Source organism: Malurus melanocephalus, unplaced genomic scaffold, assembly GCF_030028575.1.
Source record: "Malurus melanocephalus ecotype Western Australia unplaced genomic scaffold, MMel_1.1 scaffold_325, whole genome shotgun sequence".
Taxonomy (NCBI): domain Eukaryota; kingdom Metazoa; phylum Chordata; class Aves; order Passeriformes; family Maluridae; genus Malurus; species Malurus melanocephalus.
Window position 1 is genome coordinate 440877 of NW_026623557.1, and position 21082 is coordinate 461958.

The window sequence follows — 21082 nt, forward strand, 5'->3', positions numbered from 1 at the left end:
AGCAGCCATTTCGCTCCGGCGAGTCACATGAAGGCGGCGGCGGCGGCGTGTGAGGGCGAGAGGCGGCTCCATTGTGCGGCCGAGCCCCCTCCTCGCCGCCCCCCRCCGCTCCCCGCGGACCCCGGCCCGCCACCCCTCGCCGCGGCTCCGGGACCGGGCTCCTCGGGCTTGGGCGGGCGGCGGGGTCAGGCCGAGCGCCTCCCGCCGTCGGCCCCTACAAAGGGCCCGAGGARCGGGCCCGGGGTGGCTCCGCCGTCCGCTCTTCTGGGTGGAAATAGTGCTCGGAGAAGTGTTCTGGAAAAAAAAAGGAAACACGTTAAAAATACCCCTGTGGAGCTCCCGAGAGTTTTGGGTTTCTTTGTCGCTGCCTGTTTATGTATTTATTTTACCTCTCAAGTTCCCGGGGTTTGCGCGTAAAAGCGCAGAGCAAACCCGAGCGCGATCGTCTCCCACAGACGCTCCGGGAGAGAGCGCGAAACTGCCCCGGAACATCTCTTAAATCGTAAAATTTAAGCTTATATCCCGTRTGAAGTAAGTCCCTTTCGTTAGGCCTTCAACGCGTTTTGGCATTTTCCCGCTTTTGTCTTCTTTTTTCTGCTTTTGTTAGAAAGACCCACACGAGGTGTTTAAACAATACAGTAAAGCGGCCGCCGCCGTGCTCTGCGTTGTCGGTCCGGGGATTGGGGATGGGATAAAAGAGCGGTGCCGGTGTGACTCAGGAGTGAATCTTTCTTCCAGCAAGTTGGCTGACTGTTCAGCAGTCTCTGTGCATGTATTTTAAAATACTTTCTTTTAAACATTTGGGATCCACGGGGAAATCCTTTGGGTTATTGTTATTGTGCATCACTCGGCTGGTTTGAACCTTGTGAAATCAAGGGGACACTTCCATTGCCCTTCTCAGCTAACGCTTTCTTTTCGTTAAAAGAAGAGCAAAATACAGAATTGAACACGTTTGTTATTAGGGTGAAACAGATTGTTAAGTTTCAAATGGCCTTGAGCACATGAATGGGCCCGTTGGCGTGAGCCGGACAAAGAACCAGGACGTGTGTCCAGTAACGCCGGGCACGGGATGGGGATTTCAAAGAATCCAKCCATTGTGTGGGGAGCCGGAGCAGCCCCAGCACCACGGCTCGGGTGGTTTCAGGAACTCTCTTCTACTCGGGTGTTGTTTTTAAGTGCAGTTTGCTGATTGCTGGGCCGGCTTTGAAGGGTCAGAACAATGTGCAGTGGTGTGACAGGACTTTTGTTCCAAGAGAAGCGTGGTTGGATGTGTGGGACTGTTCTGTCTGTAGGTATTTCATTCATGAGTGCAGCACGCTTCCTTTGAATCCTGCTTTGTGGAATTCAGAGAGGAGTAGAGACAGAAGCTTGGTCATTCAACAAAATACCTAATTTATTTTCTCTTGGCAGGGGCTCTCTGCCATCATGCCAGTTGCTATGGCTCTTTCTGTAAAACAGAAATCTTACGGTATAAATAGATTTCTCTACATTTTAACCTTTGTGAGAGACAACTTGCTTTAAACGGCTCCTGTACAGTCATGCAGTGTTTCTRTTGATTGTCAGAAGTATTGATACTACTTTTTGTGTGTGCATCTCACAAGTATTTACATAAAGCAATTTTCTTATTTTTTAAAGGAATCACAATTTGAAGGTGAATCTCATAATTCCCCCCCCTGCCACCTGCAGTCCAAGTACAGCGGGAAATTAGCAAGAGAGATTTTGTGTTTTGTGGTTTCAGTGTTTTGAGAAGACTTGGCTTGTTAAATTGAACTTTCCACACTAGCAATTCCTGCATCTTCAGAAGAGCCACATCGGCAATTTCCAAGTGTGCAGTTTTATTTGCATAATAGGAGCAATTTGTTGCCATCCACAGCTCTTCTGTGGAAATGCAGCCACTGAAAATTAAAATACCTTGCGTCCAACATTTCCTAGAACAGAGTTTTGTGAGAGTTGTGTGCTTGGAGCGGTTCATGCTAGGGATGGGCAGGGAGACTGGGCTGTGAACTCATCCCAGCAGACAATGGCTTTATCCAAAGCTTTATCCAAAGCTTTATCCACCTGTGCAGGTGTGCAGCACCTTGCTGTGCTTGGTGTTCCCGAATTCCTGTGCTGCTACATCTGTGAATGTGTCTGCTGGAAAGCAGCTTCCATCAGGGCAGAATGTATTCTTAGAAAATCAGTGTTCTTGGACAGCCAGCCCTTGGATGCAGGTCTCATGTCCATTCACAGAGCACGTGGCACTTCTGGTTATTGCTGGAACTTAATAGTAAACAGTGAAGTTGTTACGTTTTTATCTTGAGATTACTGTAACCTTATCTCCTTTGTTTAAACCACGCTCGTGAATGAGCATCTGTTTTGGAAAACACACAGCACGTGGCTTGCAGAATACATGGTTGCCTTGTGTTTGTGTGGCAGAAACGTTAAAATTCCAGTGTGGAAACAGTTCTACCTTTCTTAAACAGTGCTTCAAATTCTTCTCTATTTAAAAAAAATCCTGTGAGATTATTTTGTCTCAGTGAATGGTACAGAATTGGGTTTTTGTCTTTAAAGGTTGATGGGTACATGTAGATTCTAAGTGGGCTCTCAAGAAGAGGGGAGCAAAAACTCTTGTGCCCTCAGCCAACATTAGAAGATTACTGGAGACACTTTTGGTTTTTGTCAAAGTCTGATTTATTAAATGAAGGAAAATGCAGACATTTACTGGAGACAGAATGGGCAGGAGGCAACCATAAGTGGTAAGATGTCTTGGGAGGCCGTGAAATAATTTGAATGGGTAYGCAGCACTGCTGGACTTGGGGACAGCTGTGCAAACGTGTAAGGATGGAGGTCTGGAATAGCTGGTGGGGATAGGTAACCCTGGCTTTTGAGAGTGCACCAGGAATCAGGAAATTCCACTGCTTTGCCTTGTCTTGAAGGCATTGAAGTATTTCTCAGATGTCCCTTGACCTTTTTCTGACCCAGCAAAGCCCTGATCTGGGGGTAGTGATTACACTTTGGGAAGAAGAGGTGAACCTGGACAACCGGTGAAAGTACTTCAAGAAAGTTGAGGGGGGAAGGTCCCCCCAGGCTGTATTTACCTGGTGTCATTGGCTGGAATTGTGAACTGTGRCTATTCAGGATTTCTAGGCAATGCTGTTGCAGCTTTTCTGTTCACTGTCTGCCTTCAGACTTGCTAAAATGTTTTTGTGTGGTATGTAATGCTCTGAGATTGAGCTTCTGCAGGTTTTGCTGCTCATGCMTACTTCTTCAAATAAGCTTTTGCTCTGGAGTTATGACACAGAACTCCTTAACATGATGTCTTTGGGAAAAGGCTGTTTGCTACTCCCAGATCACCTCCCTGCTTTTTCCTGGCTGTGCTGGGTTCCTGCTAAGATTGTAGTTCAAGTAGTGGCAGTGAAGTAAAAATAGTGGCCCAAACACTCTGTTACTGTGCTTGCATTATGATATGTGGGGTTTTTTTTTCTGGCTTGTGATTATTTCTTTCTGAGCCAGGATATGCTCTGTGACTTCAGTGGAAGCTGAAGTTAGAGTTTTGTGTAAGCCGTGGTTCTCTGTACTGTGAGCAAGGTGCTTGTGGCCACGTGGAACCGAGCAGGGCTTGCTTTAAGCCKTGCTGTCCTGTGTACATTACAGGGGACTCCCTGTGTGTGCCAGGCTTARATAAACTCAGGGAGAAGGTGTCCGTGACCACACATCCTTGAGCAGTCACTCTACATGGCATTTTATTGTATGTGCAGCCTGGTCAATAAACACCACGTGTGTTTGGGGCTCCTTCACGTTAGTCACTAGACAAACATCTACTCAGCAGTAGGCGTGCTCGGAAAAGCAAGCCTACGCTTCAAAAAATCAGTTTTTGTGCATCTGACAGCACTTTTTRTGTATAATAATGGCATTTTCTTTCCCATCCCCTTTCTCCTTTGCTTGATCCCACAGGGAGGTCATAATTCTGTGATTTTCACCAAACTCTGTTGCAATGCAAGTGAGTGTGATGTGATAAATTCAGCATTATGACGTCACTTCGTGATCACCAGCAGAAGATGGGGTATGTGGGAGCAAATCCGTGTGTAAACGCAGATCACTGTGATGAATGGTAGTCATGGGAAAAGGCCAAGCAAGTGGGAAAGCCTTTCCTTGAGTGAAATATTGGCAGTAAAGGCTTTCTGTGTCTCTGCCATCAAATGTTTCTGGCACTCACTGCTGCTGCAGAAGCTGCCTTGACACTTTCTGTATAAGTGTAATATACACTGTTGTGTTTGCTCACCCATATATTACTTTTATACGTGGAATCTGATGTTCATCTGTGGAGCTTTAGTGTTATTAAACAAAGTATAAATATATTTAAGAGTCTTGGGTTCTTTAGAATGGGGAATTGAGTATATAATGATRTAAGTTTTGAGATATTAGTATGCCTCAGGCAAAAGCACTGAAGTGTTGATACTAATGCTTACCCTTTGTACCCTTGGCTGTCCTTTAAATGCTGTGCAGATACAGTTCAGAATTTAAAAATGCTTTTACACAATTTGAGATAAATGTAAGGGTTTGCTTCTGCTGCACTGATTAATTTCTGAATTTACTGTAGTTAAAATATTGAAGATATGTTTCAGTGTGGAAGGTTAAAAGAAAAAAATGTTACTGTACATGTTTTAGTTTTGCCATTTTCTGTTGTTGTTTCTCCTGAGTCATTCATGGAGGAGCAGAAGAKCTTTGAAAACAGGCAAAAATAGTTTTTTTTGTAAAACTGTGGAGTTTATCATCAGCTAGACATGGACATATAAAGCTGATAATTGCCACATTTTTAGCCTGATAAAGTGTCATGTTGATAGCATTCCATTAACCATCTTTTCCAGCCCAACAATCAGCATAGAGATCAACCTACAGAGAATAACAGGGGCTGGTGCAATAACARATATTGCCCAGTGATCACTTACCAAAGGTGCAGTAGAGTGATAGGGATGGAATTTTGGTCAGGATCTTGGGGTGGGTGGGTGCAGCAGACAAGAAATCAGGTGGAGAAACTATTCCAGGTTTCACATCAGACTGAGCACAAGAGTTCATGAATTCTTCATTCCTACTCCAGCGCTGGGTCAGTGATGATATCTTGTGATTTGTGCAGTGTTTCCCAAACTTTCTGCCATGGCAGCATCAGTAAATTGTCAKTTTTCACTAAGTGGAAAGGAAAAGTCCCTGATCAGCAGGTTGGGATGGTGTCTTTGCACAAAAGATTAAAAAGTGAGTGTTCAGAGTAGRAGTGAGTKTGGGGTTTTTGTTTGCTTGTTTGGATTTTGGGTTTTGTTTCGAAATGGTAAGGGAGTAAGTATTACAGATAATACTCTAAGCTTAATTTACAATAAATGTCTTAAATCTTGAAATTATTTTACCCTGTTGATCTTAAATGTCTGAAAGTCATTGCGTTTCTTTGTTAAMAAATTTGTGTTTGTGCTGCCTATGCTTTTATTGAGTTTTAGAGGAGGTTGTCTTCTTTTTTTCTTATTAATACTTTCATGGTCTTAAACTGTCAATACTAGAAATACTTACACACGTAAAATTTTTGCATAATAGCACTGTGATGTTGGGTTTTCTTTTTAGGCATAAATGTTTGCAGGACTGGGATGTTGGTGTACTTCCATCACAAAATAATYTTATTCCCGTTGTTGTCTGAATTACTGTGTATTGAAATCAGTTTAAAAGTCCCTATAGCTGAGGGTTATCAAAACTTAAAGTGKTACATAAGAAGCTCAGAAGAGTTAAAATGTCAGGGCTAACTTTAATACTAGAAGGGAAAAGTTACTAATATAGGTTTCCTCCTGTGTTCTACAGTCTGTCCAGTGAAGATGCTGTGTGAGGCTGCTTTGAGATGCTAACAGGTATCTTGAACTTTTGGTTTTCCAGTGCAGCATCTCTAAGTAATATTTTGCTGTAGGAAAAGACTAAAATCTTTATTTTTTTAAAAGGTTTATTCACCTCTCCCCACACCCAAAACAAAACCCCAGCTGGTTTTCTTTCCATAATTTCAAAGCTTTCTCGAAGTAGAAATAAATCTAGTTTGTCTTGTATCCTTAAAAAACTCCAAATTATATCATGATCATCTCTTCACAATTAAGTATGCTCTCATTATTGACATGCCCTCATCTSCACTGTCATTTTTTTCGCATGTAGAGCTCCAAATTAGAGTGAAATTGGATTTTGACATACTTTAGCCACCTAGTGTACCCAAGTGTCTGTATCTAAACAAATTGAGGGAAGACTGCTCTATGAAGAGCAGTTGGAAAGAAATGAATCTGAAATAGTTTTGGACTTCAATTAAAATATCACTGTAGACAGATCCAAAGTGTATTAAATAGTCATATATAGTTTAGTTTTGCTTTTGTTCTTAATTAAACAGGAAAATACCTCTTCTAGAGGGAAAATATAAGATTGACTTTATTAGCTAAAACGAATAGGAGGATGTTTGTGACATTTGTGCAGTGTGGCTGCTTTTGATTCTGGATGCCCTTTCTGGAAATGGAGCTATCACATATATAAATATATGTATTTGGAGTCACATCCAGCTTCTCCCATCCTGCAAAAAACATTTTTTATTTTTTTGATCTATAACTGGATCCCAAATCTATTATTTAAATGTGTTTACGGGGGAAAAAAAAAAGCCTGAGATCTCATGCCAAATTAATTTCAGATGTTCCTGAATTATTTAATGGAATCAGTCTTTGTTGTTAACTTTCAATCGATCCATTTGCAGAGCTGCATTACAAACCCAGGAACCAGCAGTGGTAATCTGTGACCTGAAAACYGATCACAGAAACGTGATGAAATTTCTCTGGCATTGTGGACGTTCTTTCAATACCCTGATGTGCAGAGCTCAAGGAATTCATCCCTCAGCTGAGCGTTCAGCATCCCTCTCCATCCCTGTGACCCCCTAAGGCAGAGCCWCCCCCTGCAGCCACATTTCCTTCACAATTTATCAGTGTCACCATTCACGGTCTGCACGCAGTGCCCCAGGTTGTGCTTTTCCCTCTCTGGTAGCCTCAGCCTTGCTTTTCCCAAGAGTTGGGCTCTCCAGAGTCTGGATTGTGCACCACAGCACAAATTGCTCCCCATCAGGCTGTTGGTCCTACRGCTGGGATGGCAGAGCTGTCTGTCAGGGGTGTGGAGTGAAAATTAAATTGCCAGCAGCAAATTCCTGCCCCCAAACGAAACTCAGATGGTCAAAATGGTTCTAGATTTCTAATCCCATTAAAACAGCTTCATGACAATCAGAACACACTGGTCTGTCTAAACCCTCTTCTGCTGTCTGGAAACTTAAGTGAAAATTGTAGGCATTAAATCTGCATTTTTAATTGCTGTTCTTCTTAACTTTATCTTTAATCCAGAATTCATTACTGCTACTGCAGTTACGCACCCAGTCAAGTTACAGCCCTGAGAAATCTGGAGGTTAGCAGTGTTCTAACAAGTTGTGAGATGCAAAGAACAATTTGCACAAAGCAGTGCTAAAGACGATGTAATAGAGATCATCCTACTTAATAGTCTGTTTAAATCCTTGACAACTTACAATAGTAGATYGCTCTCTTCTGAATCTGAAGTTTAACTTCTCCTGCATTGTAATTTTGTAGGGAGAAGAAGTGGGTGACAGTTGGCGACACATCCCTAAGGATTTACAAATGGGTACCAGTAACAGAGCCTAAAGTGGATGATGTAAGTATCCTGCAGTATCTTGCTTTTTCCAGATGTAGATGCTCCTGTTGAGGCAAAGTTGAAAGAAATATTCTTGATTTCCATTGAGCCTTTAAGCTAAGACTGGTACGGGTCTTGCAAGCTCCAGGGAGATGTTGATCTCTACAGCAAGTGATGTTGATGGGTCAGTGTGTGACAGTCTCCCTGGAGTCAGCTGGGATCASTTCTCAGATAAATGTTAAATATGAGCTGAAACTGATTTTTGAAACCTTCCTCTAACTGTGAGGCAGGGAGGGAAAGCTAAAACATGGATTATTTTACCCTGRTTTAAAGAAAGCTGGGTTGGAACAGGGTAGAGAGCATATTCTATGTGTGCATCACTGCTGTTTTGCTCAAAAATAGGTGCAAAACACTGACATGAGGGTAGGAATATCCAGTGGAACTGGGATCACTTTTATTAAGATGTCCAGCCCAAGTAATACAGCAACACACATTTCTGTTGTCGTGTGCGTTTCCTCTTGATAAATGTTCAGTGTGTGCATTGTGTTTGTGTTCTTCATGTGCCATGTTCATGATTGAAGATCTATCTGGAAGAAAACTTCTGTCTTAATAGATGTGTAAAATAGTGGTTTGTCAGGGTTAGGATATTTAGGCTCATGGCTTCTGGCAGTTGTTTTCCTGCAGTTTAGCTGTGCCTGCAGGATGGGTGATGTGAGTCTTGGAAACAGAATTTCTGWGTGAGCTTCTGGATGAATTTCCAAGGTCACTGCTACACAAAGTCAGGTTGTCTATTATGAAGAATTGGTTTATATAATGGTCTCTATGTGCAGAGTTTAATTGTGTTTTCTGAGCCATCATCTTTAGGTTGAGGCTCCAGATTTGCTGAAATTGGGACACTTGTTTAAGACCAGTTACTCTGGTGTCCTACAGTCATTCTTTTCATTTSAAATGGAAGCTGTTGTGCAGGTGCAGTTGTTGCAGGTTTGGTGTTGGAAGGTTTCTGTCCTATTGCTCTGGAAGTTCTCAAAAATAACACAGGCACGTGTATTTTAAAAATAAATATCCTGTAGGAATAATTTTGGCTGTTAAATTTTATTGTGGACATGCTTTTATTTCTGATTTCATCCACTCTGAAGGACCAGACAGTATATTTGCTTTTCACTAAAAAGGAGAATGGGACCTTTTCTATTTCAAATGGAAGTTGTCTTTGATTTTGGTGAACASAAATTAGTTACTTCCCCCCTCATGTGTTGCTCCTAAGACACTGATGTTTCTCTGCTCTACAGTTAGCTTGGCTCTTTTTCCTGCTAGTTATGGAACCTCACCACTTTGATRGTTAAACCTCTTTAAAAAACACTTCTCAGCTTAAATTGGTCACAGTCATTTTCAGTGCTCCTTTTGTAGCAAAAGTATCCTTTTTATCTTTACAAAATAACAAAACCAAACCTGAGTGGGATCATGACCTCTCTGACCTTTCATTTTGCAAAGGTAAAGAAGTGCATGTGCTCTCACCTCTGTTTCATGCATCAGCCAATAAAGTCTGGCTTCTCTGAAGTAAAAATACAGTTTAGAAATAAGCTTAATTATCTCGTAGAATACAGAGAAAAGCCCCTCTAGATATCACTTGTTGGATTTTTTTCTGCAGTCCTAGACAGTGTTGGGATGTGGTTCAGTCCCTTCCCTCATCGGAGGACAGTTTCTATCTGAAAGGATGGGCTGAGAGCRTTCTTCCTGGAGTCAGGCTTTTAATTGTGTCCTCAGCAGGCAGGGTCTCCAAAAGCAGTGCAGCTGGCTCTTTTTCCTGTGAGACTGGTGACGTCAGCTCCTAATTRCAAATGCTGCATCCCTGAGCAGGCACAGATTCCCCACGTGATGGATKCCACGGTCCCTTCCTTTGTTTTAATGCTTGTGGGTCGGGAGCAGGTTGGAACCTACAGCTCACACMAGGCTGTCATGCTTGTGCCCTTTGGTTTGGGTCAATTTGATTTTTCTTAATTCATCTTTCAGTTTTAATGAGGAGAACGGCATTAATTGTAGGGAAGGAGGTGTCACTTGAAATTGTGAGCAATTCTTACAGAAGTGCTGAGTGGGAAGGGTTTCACAAAGCAACGTGGATTTCTCTGCATGGCCGTGGTCTCATTTGTGTGTGGTGCCTTTTGTTTTGCAGAAAAATAAGAATAAGAAAAAGGGCAAAGATGAAAAATGTGGCTCTGAGGTGACCACCCCAGAGAACAGCTCTTCCCCAGGGATGATGGACATGCATGGTGAGTGGGAGAAGGTCAGACCCAATTCCCCTCTTACACTGCTGTGAAAGTGAAAATCAACAGCCTCAGATTCTCCATTGATCCAGTGCATGGGCTTGAGTCTAAATGAAAACAGCATCAGAAACTCACTTGGTGCCTTGGTTCTGTGGATGTGTTAACAGTTGTTTAAATGCCATTTATATTTGGTCTGTGAGTGTGAGGGGGAAAAAATTGTTAGTGGAGCTAAATATGAAAATAAAATTTGAAATATATATCATTCAAAGCATTGCACTCAGGTGAAGTAAAAACTCTGTTGAGTTTGCTGCTTGAAGAACCCAAAGCCTCAGTGGTACCTATTGTAATTTAGGCAGGTTTTGAACTTACTAACTCTCTAACTGATTATGGTCAAGAGAATTCTGCAAGAGCCAAGAAAGCAAGCTCTGGTTCTTTGATGCCTTCCTTCTGCTGCAGCTTGATGAAATCAGCTGCTTAAGGAAACATTTTTTGTTTGCCAGTCAGGCACTATGAGGTCAATTTTATTTAATTTTATTTTTTTTTAAATGTGACTTTTGAGTGTTAGCCTGCTCTGTAATAAACACAGAGCAGCTTGCACAGCTCAGCACTGCTTTGGTTTTTACCTTCTGGGTGTTTGGATAACAATTATGGCTGAGAATGCAGCACTGTTAGAGCTGATAAGGAAGGATCACATTTTAGTGGGTTGTAAATTTTTGATTCCAGTTTTATTTGCATTTGTGTTGCCTCATGGTCGCTTTTTGCAGTGCTGACAGCAAGTGTGGTCTTGCAGTTAAATGAATGAGCAGGCTTTTAATGAGGTCTTTGTTTTAATGCATAACATTAGTTAGAATTAGATTTTTAGTAACTGCTCCAAAACTGCATAGGCTGGCGTGGAAAAAAGTTGAATGTGTAGTGTGAGTCTAAATGATTGGACTCAATCCCTAATGAGCTAAATTACATCATGTGTTATTGGGGAACAATATGGAAGAATGAAGGTGTGCTTTGTACATCGTCAAATCAAACTTGGTTTTCACTCTTGTGTTGACAGATGACAATAGCAACCAGAGTTCAATAGCTGATGCTTCTCCAATAAAACAGGAAAACAGCAGTAATTCCAGTCCAGCACCAGAGCAGAACTTGGCAACACAAGCAGACGGCACTGAAGTCAAGTCTGACGAAACTCAGGCAGAGGCAAAGGAGCAGCCTGGTTCAGAAGGTGAGCTGGGAAGGCCATTTGAAAGCCAAACAGAAAAGAAGTTATCCTTTAGTGTGTCATTTATTTGTTTATCCACTTTAAGAACTGGAAAGTAACCATTTGAAAGAAATGGTTTCTGAATTCTCAGCTTTTATGTGAAAATGGGCCACAATTTCTCTGACCTACTGCTGATCTTTCATACAACTGGAAAGGTCACACTGACATTCAGTGTYTTTTCAGAGACAAACAAACAAAATACTGGTTTATTGTTCTCAAATCTCAGCCTTGAAAGAAGAAATAATTTAAAACCATCTTTGAAATGGCTGCTGTCATGTAATCACACAAATCCTGGAAGGTATTTTGTGTGGATCTCTGGGTGTTTGCTCTCTAGTGTGACAGTAAAATAGAGGTGAGATACTTTGAAATTACWTTTTTAATTGTGTAATTTATAATGCAATCTTTCTTTCCTCTTAACCCTGCTAGCTACTTATTCAAAAGTTAGCTCTGAGTTCTGTCCTCATTTTCTAAAAGCATTGCAAGATTCTATTGCAGTTGTGCACAGATTAAAAATACATGTGGGTTAAGAGATKGTTCTGAACCTCACTCTTTAAATAGTATTTTGGGTAATTGAAACATGCTCTGTATTTATATTCTTGGAAGATAACTTTCTTTGTCCTATTATAACAGATAAAAGATGTCCTTAACACCATTTTAATGATTTGGTTGTGGAATTCTTCCCATACCAAAGCAATTAAATTACACCTTCCTGATTTAGTTCTTCACTCAGTAGGTCCACTGACCAATTTAAATATAGAACTTTAATCTTGGTAATGCCAGAGTGGTTAAGTATGTTAAGTGTTGTCATTGTTAACTGGGGTTAAAATTTGACAGCCATCACCAAATTGGAATAAATCACAACACCATTTCCTTCAAAGAAAATCTCCACTTGCATATTTGACCTCAGCAAACAGTAAGGATTTACTCCTAGGTCTAATATTGCCTGAACCTGCTTATGTGAAGCTGTTACATAGCATCCATGTTCCCCTGGCTAAATTTAGGTGCAGGGAAAATCATTCCAAGTCCTCTGGATTAGTTCCAGAGCCAGTTATTGTAAAAGGAAAGGGAAACATAATGGCAAAAAATGCSTTTTGTTAGTGCTTTTTCAGTTGGTTAAATGCTATGTTAAACAATTTATTAAACATTTCTCTAGTTTGCTATGATCAATCAGTGCCCTGCAATTGGGACATTATTCAGCTGGACAGGGTTAATGACTTTGCATGTCAGTCTCATGTTGCTCCACTGAAATCAGGGAGGTTTCTATAAGCCTGGGGACAGTTTGGGTGGCCAGAAGTGCTTAATGAGTATTTCTTAAATAAAATGGTGCTTTAAGATATGGCTCCCCTTGCCCAAAGGACAGCAGCCTGGGTGTTTTATGAGGAGCAGCAGTGATGAGGCTGGAGCTGGCTTTGTCTCGGGGAGATGGGCACATGGCAGAGTGCTCCACAGTTTAGTGAGTACTGAGACACAGCACAAATTAAAACTCAGATTTCTTTGGAYCCTTGGGACTTGTTTCTTTATGAGCATGGAGATGCTTTTCTGGTGAGACATGGACAGGAAGAGGATTCTGCCCGGGTTTGCTGAATGTTATCTTTGAGATGCTCATCATGGGCGTCACTTTGTCTTTAATTCAGAAATGTTTGTGATGCTTTTTATACAGTGTAAATATCCATTACTCACTGGTGATGGCATCTTCATTAACCAAAGCTGTCCAGCAATTTTCTTTGATCTTGCATTCTCYTCATCTGGAATAAATTCGTATTTCTTTGGGTCAGGGATCTAGGAATACATTTTAAGTGCTCCTGTCCCCTRTTTCAGTAAATGGGTGCTGTAACTTTGAGTCTTGTTTTGAGGGAGAGAAGGGTTTAAAAAACAACCAACCAAYCAASTAAAAAACCCCAGTGRRAGCTGGAGGCAYGCAACAKCTRKAATAGRCTGGAGGACTTCTTCACACCAGAATTAAAACTTCAGTGGTTAAGCTAGTTAGCTCAATTTCTAAATTCTGTCTCAAATGTAGTATTCTCTGCTTAGCCACATTTTAGATCCATTAGTTGTTACAATTCAGCCCTTTTGCTTCTAGTTTGAAGGAGGGCCCTTGCAGTCAGTTTGTGTCCAGCTTGTTTGCTGAGGGCTCAGACATCCTGTGTGAGGCTGTGCAGGAGCTTGGCTCCCTCTAGGGTCTGATTCCAGGGCCTGTGTTCCTGCAGCAGGAAGGAAAAGCTCTGCCAGCAGCAGTTTGAGCTTAAATCTTTATATTCATACACTTGTAATGTGTGTTTTCATTAATTGTTACACCCGAGTGAAATGTATGTGCTGGGGATGTTGCTGATGGGAAGATACCCTGAAATGCTCCTGCTGAAAGCTTTCATTTRTTTGTTTAAAATTATTTCTTGACRTTTCAGATACCTCTGATGAACAGAATTCACAGTCTTCAATGGAAAATTCCATTAATAGTTCAGAGAAAGCAGAAATTCAGTCCTCTGGAGAAAACGATTTAATTACAGAGGCATCTAAAAACTCTCAGGTAACTTTAAGTGCAAAAGTCCAATTACGTGGATTTTGGAAAAATCTGTTTTTACTTAAATATAAGAAGGACATTTGTTTATTTCCATTAATTTCCAAAGTGAGGACAGTAAAGCAGCTGTGGAGTGTTAAATGTGCCTGTACCTGGTTTTGTGGTCCAGGTGACTGGCTGCTTGAATCTCACAGAATTGGAACAGTAAGACCAGCTTGGTCTCACTGATTTCTCRGTTTCTTAAACCAGACCATGTTTTCAAGAGAATATTAACATTTTACATTARTAAATTGCTTGGACCAAACCTACTGGACAAGCCCCTTTGAGGACAATTCAGAAGTAAAACACCTCCTATAAAGGTAAATGCATATGGCAGTTTGGAGAGTTAATTTGTGGATGTTTGGAATGTTTACTCTCTGAAACACTGAGAAATTCTGGGTGGGTGGGAGGAAGAAATGATCCTTGCAGTTGTGCCCTTCTCAGGGCAGGACAAGTCCAGATCCTCAGGCAGAGCACTGCTCCTCCACCGGTTTTCCTGTGGATCCTTGATTTCAGTGCACCCCTCCATCGAGGCTGTTCCTTGGAATATTCACTGTGGGTTTTAGCCTGGAGCTAGAATTTTGTASATGACAACAAGTGCAAAGATGTTAAGGTAAGATGTAAGTAGAGGAGTGATTTCAGGCAGCACTTGGACACGTTCTGCCATGCAGGGATGCTTTGGGACACATCACACGCTGGGGAATTCGTGGTGGTGCTGTTTGTTTGATGTTTATGGTGCCTGAACTTCATGCAATGATAACGTGGMTGTTTTTCTTTTCCCCCTCATTAAGGACTCTGAAGGAGTGCCACCTTCTAAAAAGATGAAAGTAGAGGCTTCCCAACAAAATGTTGAAGAGATTTAGACTATAGATTTTTCTGGTCAGTTTTTATGTAAGGTACATCAGTGGGCTTAATTATAGAACAACCTTACTTAAGCATCTTCTCTTGGATGAGGACAGAACTCCTAACTTTTCAAGTTACCAAGCAAAAATCCAAGAAAGCCTAACAAAGGTTTAACTTCTCAGACACTGAAAACTTTTTCCTGTGAAACAAACATTGAGAACTTTTAAGTTACTGTCTCTGAAATGGTTGGAGTAAACAACTCAGGAGGGGTCTACGCACTGTTTCAAAAGTCAAAATTACAATTATGTTGCTGCTGTATTTTTTTTTTTCATTTCTCTATTTAACATTGTAAGATATTTAAGGATGGTACAGGTCAGGTATTAGCTTTCATGTGAAGTTCATTGTTCTGGCGTGATGTCTGCTTTTGTTTTGTGCCTTGTGTTCTGAAAACAGTGCTAACTTTTAAAAGTTGTTTTGCAACTGTCTCCTTTGCAAAGTGGCCTATGTTTGCATAATGCCATGTAGTAAGGCTTCTTTTTTTTTTTTGTTTTTTTCTTTTTTGTTTGGGGTTTTTGTTTCATTTTTAAGTTTTAAATCCCTGGTGCTTAAATTTTTAACTACAAATCAGGAAGCCATTTTCACTCTTGGAGTCCAAGGAGAAAAAGGAGCTTGATACTTTATTTTAGCAGCTATAGTGGAGATCTTTTATTGAATGCATGGCATTCGCAACTGTAAATTTGGTCTTCTAAATACTTAACTTCATCAGAAGTTAACATGATCTGTTTACCATTTATAGTCCAGATCTGAATAGATTCTATAACACAGGCACTTAAAATACTTACGTATTAGGTCCAGATCTCTGTACTGGGTACAACTTGCTTTAACAAAGAAGTTCCACTATGTACATAAATAGGATCAAAGGGATTGATGCACAGTGAGTTTATTTTCAATTGGTCTTTTTTGATATCATGTTTTCACTGAACTGGATTTCATTGTACTGTTTCATTATGAGATGTTTACTTCTATGTTCCAGGAAAATACTGTATTGGGGGAGGTTCCTTATTCTCTTTCAGCAAGTCTTGTAAACAAGCCTTGTTGTTTCCATAGTCCAGTTCCTAACACCAGTTAGGAATGTTTCTTCTCTTCCAATTACGTCGAAGCGTGCTTATGCTAAACTCGATGGAAAAGCACGAGGTAGGTGCAGCTCCCCTCAAATTCCTGGCAAGCCAAAGCATGGCACCATCAGGTCAYGAGGGTCTGGTCTTCCAGTGGGCTTTGTACTTCCAGGGAATAAAGCCCCAGTGTTGGTGGAACCGCTGATCTCCCACTTCCATGCACAAACACACACACACACACACACGTCCATCCATGTGTACGTACACGCTGCTGGATCGGGCCCTTCCTCTGTCTCCTCCTGGTGTGGGAGATGGAACTTGTGCTTTTAAAACACGATCTCTCAGCTCTGGAATTTGTAAACTGAAAAACTGTAAATACTTTTTTAGACAAAAAAAAATGGAATTGCTTCCAGTTGATAGGTTTTTTTKGKTTTTTTTTTTCATGAATTGGGTCTTCGTGAAGCTTATTTAGGTCTGAATTCTCCAATAGTGAAAATGGCTTGCACTTAGACTACTGCATTACATTTGCAATTACCACTTTATTAGGAAAAATAATAAGGAATTGGGGGGAGGGAAAAGGGGAGGGAGGAGTGGGGAGCCAATACTGACTTTCAGTAAGATGTTTGTAGGATTGAAYCCCAAATAACCTATGACACTCGACTTTTTCCTTATGTTGAAATAAAACATTTTGGATTTTAACTGAATAAAATTTGATTGCAAATTATTCATGAAAACAGTGTGCTCCCTAATAAGATTTTGGGATTTCTGGTTTGATCATGAAGTCCATTAACATTCTGAAAATAAGGAAATGAGGAGCCAAAAACTGAATTTGCACAATATATGCAATGAAACAGTAGAATTCTCTCTTGAATTGTGTGTATGCMTAAAATGTGGATAACTGGTCCATGATGATTGATTTGTATGTATAATACATTCAGATTTAAGTGATATTTTGTGAGAAGTTCTATTGATATATTAAATGGGCAAATCTAGAAAGATTCAAACTTTTAAATATTTTTGATTTACTAATTTTTCCTTATTCTTAATGCTAAAATGAAACAAACTGATGCCACCTTTGACAAGTAGTTGCGTTTACTAATCCCTCTCTTCAGGTGCATCRCAGCAAGTTTTTAATTTTCATTTTGTAGATGTTTCCAAGGGAGTAAATAGACTTTTCATTTAGGAACTAATTCCTGTACTTTAGGAAGAAATAAAATATATAAATAGCACTAAAAATACCTCAAATTTTTCATTAGATAGAAGCATTTATTGGCATTATTGACATCAACAGGTTTAATTATAAACTTCCTTTTCTCTCCTGTGGCTTCTGCTCAGAACTGTTCATTGTTCTGTGGCTAACGAGACAAGGCATCATAACCATCTTCCTAGAGGCTTTATTTCTGAGGTAGGAATCCTTTATTTACAGCTTCTACAGAATACATTCAGATCTTTTATTTTCACCAGAGATTCTAGTGACAACAGACAACTGAACAAGCAGATAGATTTGGGTTCCTTAGACCTGTTATTGTCAGTCTCTGAGGGAGGAGACTTTGACATTATCTGGTATGAAGAAATCCAAAATAGTGTATAAGACTGTTATTAGTCTTTCTTTGAAGTGCCTGATAACATTTATGGGCCAACGGATGTGATTGAACACATTTTAATGCCAGAAAGTACAGATGGGACCAAACCAGAACATGGAATTCAAATCCACATGAGGTTTGAAACCAGATCTAAATCTAGCTTTTTTTGGCTTGGACCTATCTCTACCCAAAACTTGTTTTATGAACTCACTGTAAAAGGGTTTATTGAAAGCATTGAGAGGTGGAGCAGGAGGAGAGATGTAATTTTTTTCAAGATGACTGAAAGTTCTCATACAGCTGATGTTTTAGAAATAGTGCAAATATCAAGAAGTGCTTCCTTGCTACAATGCTGAATGTTGGAGCTTCAGTTACAAATAAATAAAAAAAAATTAAAAATATGAAAAAAAAAAAAACCTAGAAGCAAGCAAGTAACTTAGCTGAGTTTGTGGAACACGTGGGAAGGCCTTCCAGATAAGCGATTTACTCAGCCAAACATTTTATAGCAGAACTATTCCTTGGAATTTTTATGCTTGGGAAAATAGTTGTTAAACATTCCAAAAAGTGCTGGCACTTACAAAACAACAAAAAAAAAATCAACAAGGCAGTATAAAATATTGGTTTTGGGTGGCTATCTTCATACATAAACATTGTCATGTTTTGGAATGTTCTTTATATCTAAGGGCCTGTTAGAAGGTGTAAAGAATTTTGTTTTCTTCAATACCTAATCGTTTTCCATCTTATGATTTGTGTGTGTGTGTGTTGTACAGCAGTATAATTTTTCACTTATTTATTCCATCGGTAGTTATGGTTTGTACAATGTACAATGGTTTCATTTCAAAAATAAAATAAAAAATCACAACATGAATGCTGTGTGAATAATTTTTTATCAGAAAACTTAATCTCTGGGTTTTTTTTTTTAATTTACAATAAATTCCTGTTTTTATAAATGGTATTTTTAAATGTGCATTCTGTGGTGTTGTTTCATTTGGTAATGTGTAAAATAATCCACCTTTGAGCAGTCCAAAGGTGTCTTGATAATTGTGTGGTGGGGTAGGGGCAGGTGGTGGTTGTAAGAACAACAAACAGATATGGCCACTGTAATTGCAGCAATCTGCAGAATAATTTGGTAATTTAAGATAATTCAAGTACCAAATTCCTTGTTTTGTGCTCGGTTAATGTGTTGTGGTAACTGAAATTGGAGGGGGGAGGGAAGGCAGAGTGTGGAAGCGCTCTTCAGTTTGGAAGCGGGCTCGAGTCTGATGCTTGCAAGGGTAAAACTCCCRAAGAGTTTTGGAAAGATTCTTTACATTTGAGATGGCTATAAAGTGTCCAGCTTATTTTTAGTGTGTTCTGTCCCAAGGTGGCCTGCAGTTCCACAGGCAGCTGGACTGCTCTGCTGGCTCTGGCTCCCAGAGGGGTGAGCCCCAGCCCTCACTTTTGCTGATAATATCCTCACCAACCCCTTAAATTCACTAACCTGGGAAGGAAACTGTTTTAGTTGATTTTTTTACTTCTCCAGATTAGTGAATTAAACCAAGAGACGCTTATAAAGAGTTACATACGGGGTGGAACTGGAGAGAGAGGAAAGGACAGGTAGAAGCAAGGCTGTAACTCAAGATGGATCCCAGAAGGAAAGGCCTCTGAACAGGTAGGGCTTGTGCCAGGGAGAGCAGCCTGGAGCAGGGCACAGCTGGAGGTTGTCCCTGGGATTTCCTGGGAGCAGGATGGGCACAGAGCCCTGGCAGAGTCGGGCATGGCTGGGTTAGAGTCCCACACTCAGCCCTGGCCCAGGCTGTGAGTAAAGACTCAGCTCTTTCCCTCATCAATATGCAAATTCTTATCTTGCTGGCTGTAGATTGGGGAGGATAATCTTGCCACTAAGTGGTGTGGAATACACTGTGGGCATTAAACAGCTTGGATGTCTGTTCAGTGTGTATTACAGTTGAATTCCTCCTGTGCTTAAAGCCTATTTCAAGGAATTGATGCTGTTCCTTGAAGGAACATCATCAGAAGCTGGTGGTCTGTGTTTCACCTTGCACTGTGGATTGATGAAAAACAGTAAGAAAATATRTACTCCAAAGATGCTGTGGCCTTTCAGTGTTTCCCTGTGCCTCCTGGAATTCTTTGCTGTGCAGGAGGAGAGGCTCACTGGCAGTCTTCAACTCTTACTGATCACCTAAATGTTGATCTTAAAAAGGCAAACCAAAATAAGTGGATTTATTTTAAGGGATGCCCCTTTCCTTACATCTGTCAGAGCAGAAAATCCTGACCTTTTAAGTTAGTAGCTGTAGTTCAAGGCAGCTGCCCCTTTTTTAAATGGTTGGTGTACTGCTAACTCTTCCTGGAAAATTGCASTGCTACCTAATGAATTTATTTTAACAAATTACGCCTCTTTTCCTACAGGAGGAAACCTGTGTGTCTTAGAGTTTAGTGAGGTCAACGTGCAGGCTGTTGTGATGGAAGTACTTTATATGGTGCTGCTACTGATGTGATTTTTTACCTCAGGTTTAGTTCTTAACAAACTACATGGAAGACTTTTAATAGGTATCGTTCAACTGTGAATGTTGTCTTGAAATGTAATTTTTTTGTACTTAATATAGTCTCAGAATGCCTTGCAGGGAGGCAGCACTTTTTTATTTTTTTTTAAGCAAATGTTAATGCAAGGTAGCAATAACCAGCTTTGAAGCTAAATATGACTGGCCCTTTCTTTGCAATTTGAGTCATTTGTGATGCTGACTAAGAGCTGAATGCTAGTTYTGGTTTTTAAAGATCTGAGAGAGCTGTCACATGATGTGATCATTCCTTATTTTGCTTTCARTGTGGGGAAGTGTTTGACCTACTACTCCTCCTCTAAACACAGGGATCAGCCTTGATTCCATGCTAATGGGGAATGTCAGATCATTGYATGGGCGTAATTGTGATATTGCAGGCATGCCTCTTCTTTCCTCGCCCAAGACTTGCTCTCAATTTCTTAAGTCTCCCTTGAACTTATTTCTGGTTTAACACACCAGAAAATGTAGCACGTGGCTATTTAATATTTGGAGACTTTTTCTCTCCTGAGGGTGCCTATGGAGAAGAGCCTGTTTTTTTGTCATTTTTTTTTTAAGTTTGAGGTCCTAGAACTGAAATAATATAGGCAATTTAGTATAAATGCTTTGAAATACGCATCCTAGGATCTGACTGCTCACTTGGTCGTGGAGGTTTGTGCTACAGGACAAGTTTGAGATCTTTTCCCTTGACTTTGTGTACATGTACATATGTTTATGGAGTTTTGTGCTGTAGGATGATGCTCTCTTCCCTCACTTGCCCTACTGCCGTGCTTTTATGTTGACCTACAGGACCCATTGCTTCCTTTATGCTTTTCAGAAGGATGAAATCTGATCTTTACTTCCCCTGAAACAATTGTGGTTCCTCTTCATGTGCCACTCAGAAGGTACTGGGTTAGGTGTGAGCCACCAACCTGGCAGCAGAAGCTCTGTGTCCTGACCTCTCTGTGACTTCAGGTCTCCAGCTTCTCTGGTCTCCTGGCTTCTTGCAGTCTGCTTCTGGGAAATAATAACCAAATTAGTGTACTAAAGGCAGTTTAAATTAGCATTTCTATWGTGATGGCTCTCTCAACAGTCTTCAGCCAGTTGTGGGCTATCCTCTACATCTTGTGTTCCTCACAATCCCTGAAGTTTAGGAACGTTTTCTGTAACCATTAGGGCTGGAAGGGCCCTCTGGAGATCTCTCAGAACAAACCCCCTTGCCCAGGCAGGGTCACCCGGAGCAGGTGACACAGGAGCACATCCAGGTGAGTTTGGAACATC

General features: G+C 40.6%; 1 protein-coding gene across 1 annotated transcript; it reads left to right on the plus strand.

Annotated features, from left to right (window-relative positions):
* The first annotated feature begins 3913 nt into the window (after positions 1-3913).
* On the plus strand, positions 3914-18156 carry BCL7A (BAF chromatin remodeling complex subunit BCL7A). The gene is made up of 6 exons (XM_057377772.1): positions 3914-4042; positions 7608-7689; positions 9836-9932; positions 10975-11142; positions 13581-13702; positions 14524-18156. The coding sequence occupies exons 1-6, from the start codon at positions 4008-4010 to the stop codon at positions 14593-14595; spliced, it is 576 nt and encodes a 191-aa protein (XP_057233755.1). The 5' UTR covers positions 3914-4007; the 3' UTR covers positions 14596-18156.
* The last annotated feature ends 2926 nt before the right edge of the window (positions 18157-21082 follow it).